This window comes from Dipteris shenzhenensis, chromosome 22 (assembly GCF_047967505.1).
Source record: "Dipteris shenzhenensis isolate YYH24624 ecotype China chromosome 22, Dip_SZ_1.0, whole genome shotgun sequence".
NCBI lineage: Eukaryota > Viridiplantae > Streptophyta > Polypodiopsida > Gleicheniales > Dipteridaceae > Dipteris > Dipteris shenzhenensis.
In genome coordinates, this window is record NC_141617.1 from 30,097,469 (window position 1) to 30,103,783 (window position 6,315).

Here is a 6,315-nt window from a genome sequence, read left to right on the forward strand (position 1 = left end):
ACCAGCACGAAAGCAATGCTGGAAAATGCTCGTCAATTGTCAGGGAGCAGCACAGAGTGGGAAAGTGCGCTAAAGCGGCAATGACGAGCGATGCGTGGGAACAAGCACGTTGAGGGTAGGAGGAAGCTCTAAGAATAGGGGGGTAAGATAGGATTAGAGGGCTAAACTAAGGAGGTAGGTGATTAATAATGATAACATAAATCGCCGATGACGATAGATATGAAAAATATTCCGTTTATGGGGTGGAGGGTAGGGGAGGGGTCAACGCGGGGGTTGACGGGGATATAAGGGAAAAAGATCGGGTGTGAATGGGACCTGAAATGGAGGACATTTCAACAAGAGCACTTAGCTTGTATTTTACCTTCAATCCGCCATAGCCAAAACCTTCAAAGCTCTCATCACCCATTCAATTCTTCGCCATAGCCAGCCTGCCTTCCTTGTTTAATCACCCCCCACCTTTCCAGTTGTCCCGATCCTCGTGCTTCCTCCATTTCATCGATCTTCCGTCCCTTATAGAATCGCGTGCAGCAGAAGCGGCCTCTGCTACGTTCGCCGAATCGCCGTCTTTACATCAGCGTACAATCTATTTGCCAGAGCTTGCGAGCGACGCGACAGCGCGGAAGAGCGCAATCTGCAATCTGCAATCTGAGTAGCGCAGCGAGATCAAGGAGAGCCGCTGCTTGCGCAGAGACTCGGCAGAGAGTATAATCTGTAATCTGCGTAGCGCAACGAGATCGAGGAGAGTCGTTTGCGCGGAGAGTAATCTGTAAAATCTGTGACTCTGTGAGTAGCGCAGCGAGATCAAGGAGAGTCGCTTGCTCAGAGCTTAAATCTGTCATCCGAGAAGCGCAGAGAGATCAAGGAAGTGAGTAATCTGTAGTCTGATGAGTAGTGCAGAGAGATCAAGGCGAGGAAAGCTCGGCATCAGCAGGCTCGTCATTGCTCCAGAAGCGGCCATATCCAATATCTCCACACGTGAAGCTGGCAGCAGTCTCTCTCGCAGTGGTGCCTGCTGCTGCAGCATACGATTCTTCTCCCGTTTGCTTCATCCGTAGCGTCGCCTTTTCTGCCTCCTGCACAGATTGGTTCGTTACGATCTTCCATTCTGCCCCGGTTATGGGATCCCCCGTCGGGATTTCCTGTTGGTCCCTAGTGCACTAGTGCATATACGCCATTGTCTCCACGAGCGACCGACGGACCTGCACAAGATGCCGGGCTTGGTGCAGGCGGAGGATTCTTCCCCGCTCCGCCACCTCCCTTCTCCCCGGTTGCAAAGCCTCAAAGCTGAGAGCCCCGGAAGAGGAGCTTTGAGCCCCCGCAGCCCCCTCAGCCCGAGGAGCCCCCGTGTTTACCCGAAGTCTTCGGAGGATGACAGTCTCCGGAATTTTGCTTCTGAAAACGGAGAAGAGGTTGCTTCGGCTGCACTTGAGCCTGCTGCTATCAAGGAGCACGCATTGCTGCCTGTTCCAATAGAGGTTGCTTCTCTGAAGAATGGCCTCGCTGCTGAGGACGGATTGATGCCTGACCAGATGGAGGTTCCGAATGGCAATAAGGAAGAAGAAGATCTAAAAGCGGATGATTCGGAGGCTGCTTTTTGCGAGGAAGCGGCTGCCTTTGCGAGGAAGGATCTAACGCATGAGCTCGCGCTGCAGACGCTAGTGGAGGATATGGTGGCAAATGAGAGCAATGAGGCGGCCGAGGCAGCGGCAGAAGCAGCGGACGAGGAGGAGATGGATGCTCATGCTGCTAGACGAGAAGAAGAGCATGCTGGAGGAGCAGCGAAGGATGATGCAGCCATGGAAGCTGATGCTCCAAGCTGCAAAGAGGAGGGCGAGCGCCAGGTAGCAAAGAGCTCGATTCAGGCCTCAACTTCGAGCCCCTCGAGCGCGAAGAAGACGAGCGGCTCACCAAAACCTGCAACTCCCACTCCCAAGCCGAAGGTGCTGCTTTCGTCTGCTGCTGGCGATGGCAAGCGGCAGGAGAAGAAGCACCCTACGCCTGCGCAGGATGCGAAGAGCAAGCGCCCTCCCTCTCCCGTTGCTTCCAAGTCTGATCAATCGTCTCCTTCGGAGGGGAAGAGGCGAATTCATCCGATCAAAGACAAAGAGAAGATCTCTCAGGAGAAACCTTCTCCTATTAGTCCCTCTCGTGCATCCCCAGGAAGTCCCCGGAGATTGTCCGGCAGCAGTCCGGCATCGAAAACTTCTCCTCTCAGCCCCCTCAGGCCTCTCAAAATCACTCCTCCTGCTTTCCCTGAGAAGATGCCCAATCTGTCCCTGCGAACGCCTCCCAGCAAGCCAGCTTCGCGCTACTTGGAACCCAGCAAATTCAGCCCCAAGCTTGCTGCATCGGGGAAGAAGGTCGAGGACAAAGGAATTCAACAAAAACCAAACGATGACAGTGAGAACAAAGCACGCCAAGAGAAATCCGCATCCGAGACAGACAATGTCCAGCGAAGAGTGAAGGAATTCTTCCAGAGGAGAAAATCTGCTATTGGATTTGGAAGCAGGAAAGCTTCTGGACTTGCAGACACTGATAGCATCCACTCCAGCGAGCAAAATAGTATCCTGTCTCGTGAAAGTCCAGATCTAGGCCCCTTCCTTCTCAAGCTCGCCAAGCAAGCAGTTTCATCTGGCGATAGTCCCCAAAAGGCTCTGGATTACGCCACCAGAGCAGCCAAATCTTATGAGAATGCTGCCGATGGGAAACCCAGCCTGGACCTGGTGATGAGCTTGCATGTCCTTGCTGCAATTCACTGCTCGCTCGGACAATTTGAGGAGGCAATCCCAGTCTTGGAGCACTCTATTAGTGTGCTGGATATGGAAGGTGGCGGGCAGGAGCAGGCGCTTGCTGCCTTTGCTGGTCACATGCAGTTGGGCGACACCTTCTCATTGCTAGGCAGAGGTGAGGATGCTCTCTCTGCTTATCATGCTGGGTTGGAAGTTCAAAAGAAGGCTCTTGGTGAGATGGATTCTCGCGTGGGAGAGACATGCCGCTACTTGGCAGAAGCTCATGCTCAGGTTTGCTTCATACTTCTGAGTCCTGAATATTAAGCTTCTTTTTAAACCAATTCAATGTGCATGATTAGAGTATGAAGCTCATGCTCAGATTTGCTTCATACTCCTGAATATTAAGCTTCTTTTTTAACCATTTCAATGTGCATGATTAGAGTATGTATCTTCTCGATTTAATCACTCAGGGTATGATTTATGGGATATACGTTGCCCTATCAGCTAGATGGTCTAAGCTTTTTTTTCGTTTTTGGCTTGGATGCTCGTTTGGGAGGGACTAAAATGAAATCATAAAGTCTTCACAAAGAGTTGTATCTTCAATGAAGAGAATATGGACTACCTTTTTATTAGCCTTCTCCTTGAGTGCTAGCTGTTGTCATGGCCTTCACCTCCTGAGTGCCACAGAAACTCAGTATGAAGACCTTTGTACAAATGGATGCTCAAGTATGTGTGGGGGTGTGGACTTGTATGTGTGAGAACATAGTTTAAACTTTATACTAGGTCTACACCCACTGTTTGGGGCTGATGACGTCAGTGGGGATGTTATAGTAGCTAGTCCGTGCTATGTGTGATGGAGTTTATGGTTCCAACCTTATGAGTGACTATCATGAGATTGAAACTGCACCAGTGGGGTTTCTAGAGGGCGTGTTCCTGGATTCATCTAGATACATGTCTTGCCTCTTAACAAAGAATTCATTCTTTTCTGATTCTGAAGTAATGAAATTAATCATTCTCTCACCTGTCTTCTTTCATCGTAGGCTATGCAATTCGATCAGGCTGAGGAGTTGTGCCAGCACGCCCTGGACATTCATAAAGAGCACAGCGCTCCTGCTTCCATTGAAGAGGCTACTGATAGAAGGCTTATGGGCCTTATATGCAATGGGAAAGGTCAATACGAAGCTGCCTTAGAGCATTTAGTTCTTGCAAGCATGGCTTTAATCGCTAACAGCAAGGAACTAGAAGTGGCTGCAGTGGACACAAGCATTGGAGACACCTATGTCTCTTTAGGCCGATGCGATGAGGCTGTATTTGCCTACCAGAAGGCTCTCACTGTCTTCAAAGCTTCGAAAGGAGAGGACCATGTTTCTGTTGCTTCCATATATGCTAGCTTAGCAGAGCTGTACCTTAAAACTGGTAAACACCGTGAATCCAGGGCTTATTGTGAGAGTGCTCTGAGAATCTACAATAAACAGGGAGCTGGACCCCAAGTTGATGAGGTTGCCAGTGGTCTCACAGAAATAGCTGTTGTGTACGAAGCCTTGAATGAGCAGCAACAGGCACTTTCTCTTCTGCAAAAGGCATTATCTATTCTTGAAAGTGCTCCTGGTCAGCAGAGTGCTGCTGCTGGAGTGGAAGCCCAGATTGGAGTACTGAATTACATGTGTGGAAAATATGCAGAGGCCCATAATTACTTCAGTAAGGCAGTATCAAAGTTGAGGATTAGTGCTGAGAAAAGCTCCTCCTTACTCGGGATTGTCTTGAATCAGATGGGTCTCGCTTGTGTTCATCTTTCTGAAATAGCAGCAGCCTCTGAAATGTTTGAAGAATCGCGGAGAATTTTGGAAGCTGCATGTGGGCCTCATCACCCAGACACTCTTGCAGTATGCAGCAATCTGGCAGGGGCATATGATGCTTTGGGCAGGTAGTTTTTCTTTTAACGTTTATTCTTCCTTCCTGTCAATTTAAACAATTTAAGCAAATAGCCAAATAGCATCAGCATGCAAATAGCTGAAATTCTAATATTTTAAGGTCTGTCTCAGGTTGGATGATGCAATCAATATTCTGCAGTTTGTTGTTGAGGTAAGAGAGGAGAAGCTAGGGACTGCAAATCCTGACGTGGACAATGAAAGGTCGAGGCTGGCAGAACTGTTGAAAGAGGCAGGGCGCTTTAGAGCAAGGAGACTCAATAATACACTTGAACTACTAATGCAGTCAAATTCAAAGCCAGCTGCTATGGCCTTAACTAGTCAAGATGCCACTGGTGATAGTTTTCCTGTGAGAGGCCATAAAAGTTTAGAGGTAAAGGTTGCAGCCCAGGGATAGGCAAGATGTTGTCAGTTTTCGTAAATTGGATCACAAATCAGAGCATATGCTAGACCTTTCTGACTGTGACAAAGATTTGGGCTGAGCTTTTTTGGGACTGACAAAGGTGCTCATCCTATGCTTAAGCAATAGGCTTTATTAATCTGAAGGTTTATCTCTTAGCTTGGCAAGCTGATGCACAAAGACATGAGCGACTCAACAACAATCAGACATGGCAAGCTGATGCACAAAGACATGAGCGTCTCAACAACAATCAGACATTTAACAGGAGTATTCTTTGGACTTTCTGGGATGGATTCTTGTCACTAATGCTGACTTGAGAAACTTCACATGAACAACTGGTGACGTAGGTTGGTGTAAAATAATTTGTTTGAGAAGTCTTGTGTTGCGGTGAGAGATACATGAGCAGAGTAACCTATTGTTGTGATCGGGAGCTTCATGGAGGAAATATTGTGACACACGCTTGAATTTCTATTATCATTGTCAAATAGATGGGCAGGAGAGAGTACTGTAGGATAATTTAGATGGATGATTTGGATATTTGTGAGTTCTCATAATTAGAGGCAGCACATTTGCATTGTGCTGCAGTGAAATGTACAGGGTTTTTCCTTCCAGTGTCATGTTACATCAAAGCAATATTCATAGATTTACTTCAAAAAGTGATGACAAATCTACTCCACTTGCAAGGTTCAACTAGCAGTGATGTAGAGATGGTTGTGCATAATCTTGCTATTCTCTTAATTAAAGTTTATTAAAGAATGGAAAAATAGCATAAGAGGCTTGTGACAAAGCATGTTTAAGTGAGACTAAGAAGGACAAGCATTGCTAGATTGGAAGAATAAACAATGATTGACTTGAGCCTTAAATAATAATGTCTCGTTACTTTAGAGACCTTGGCTTACATGCTCTCCCCATATGCATGGTAGGCTATATGAAATAAAAATCCTAAGCAAAACCTTGTGTTTAAAGGCAGCAATCCCTGAAAAGTTATTTAATTTTCTGTTAGCGTCAAAAGTTGTAATCCCCCTGAAGTTCATAAATAGCAAGAGGACAAACTATTGTCCTAGTCGGTATGCTTCTAATTGAAAAGACTATGTACTTCATGTATGTAAAGAACATGTTTGTAATACATGTATGTAATGGGGATGGGAGAGCTAGCTGACACAAGGTATCGTGACCATCGTAAAGATTGACTTAAGCCTTAAATAATAATAAATGCCTCATTACTTTAGAGGCCTTGGCTTGCTCTTCCCATAAGCAT

General features: G+C 47.0%; 1 protein-coding gene across 1 annotated transcript; it reads left to right on the top strand.

Moving 5' to 3' along the window:
- The first annotated feature begins 386 nt into the window (after positions 1 to 386).
- On the top strand, positions 387 to 5,748 carry LOC147887976 (protein KINESIN LIGHT CHAIN-RELATED 1-like). The gene is made up of 3 exons (XM_087393118.1): positions 387 to 3,020; positions 3,770 to 4,653; positions 4,772 to 5,748. The coding sequence occupies exons 1-3, from the start codon at positions 1,209 to 1,211 to the stop codon at positions 5,052 to 5,054; spliced, it is 2,979 nt and encodes a 992-aa protein (XP_087249244.1). The 5' UTR covers positions 387 to 1,208; the 3' UTR covers positions 5,055 to 5,748.
- Positions 5,749 to 6,315: the final 567 nt, after the last annotated feature.

Bases quoted from the DNA above. Each gene is read 5' to 3' on its own strand.
- LOC147887976 (XM_087393118.1), top strand. From the start codon at position 1,209: ATGCCGGGCTTGGTGCAGGCGGAGGATTCTTCCCCGCTCCGCCACCTC. The intron at 3,021-3,769 runs GTTTGCTTCATA...CTTTCATCGTAG, and splicing joins TGGCAGAAGCTCATGCTCAG to GCTATGCAATTCGATCAGGC. The intron at 4,654-4,771 runs GTAGTTTTTCTT...GGTCTGTCTCAG, and splicing joins GCATATGATGCTTTGGGCAG to GTTGGATGATGCAATCAATA.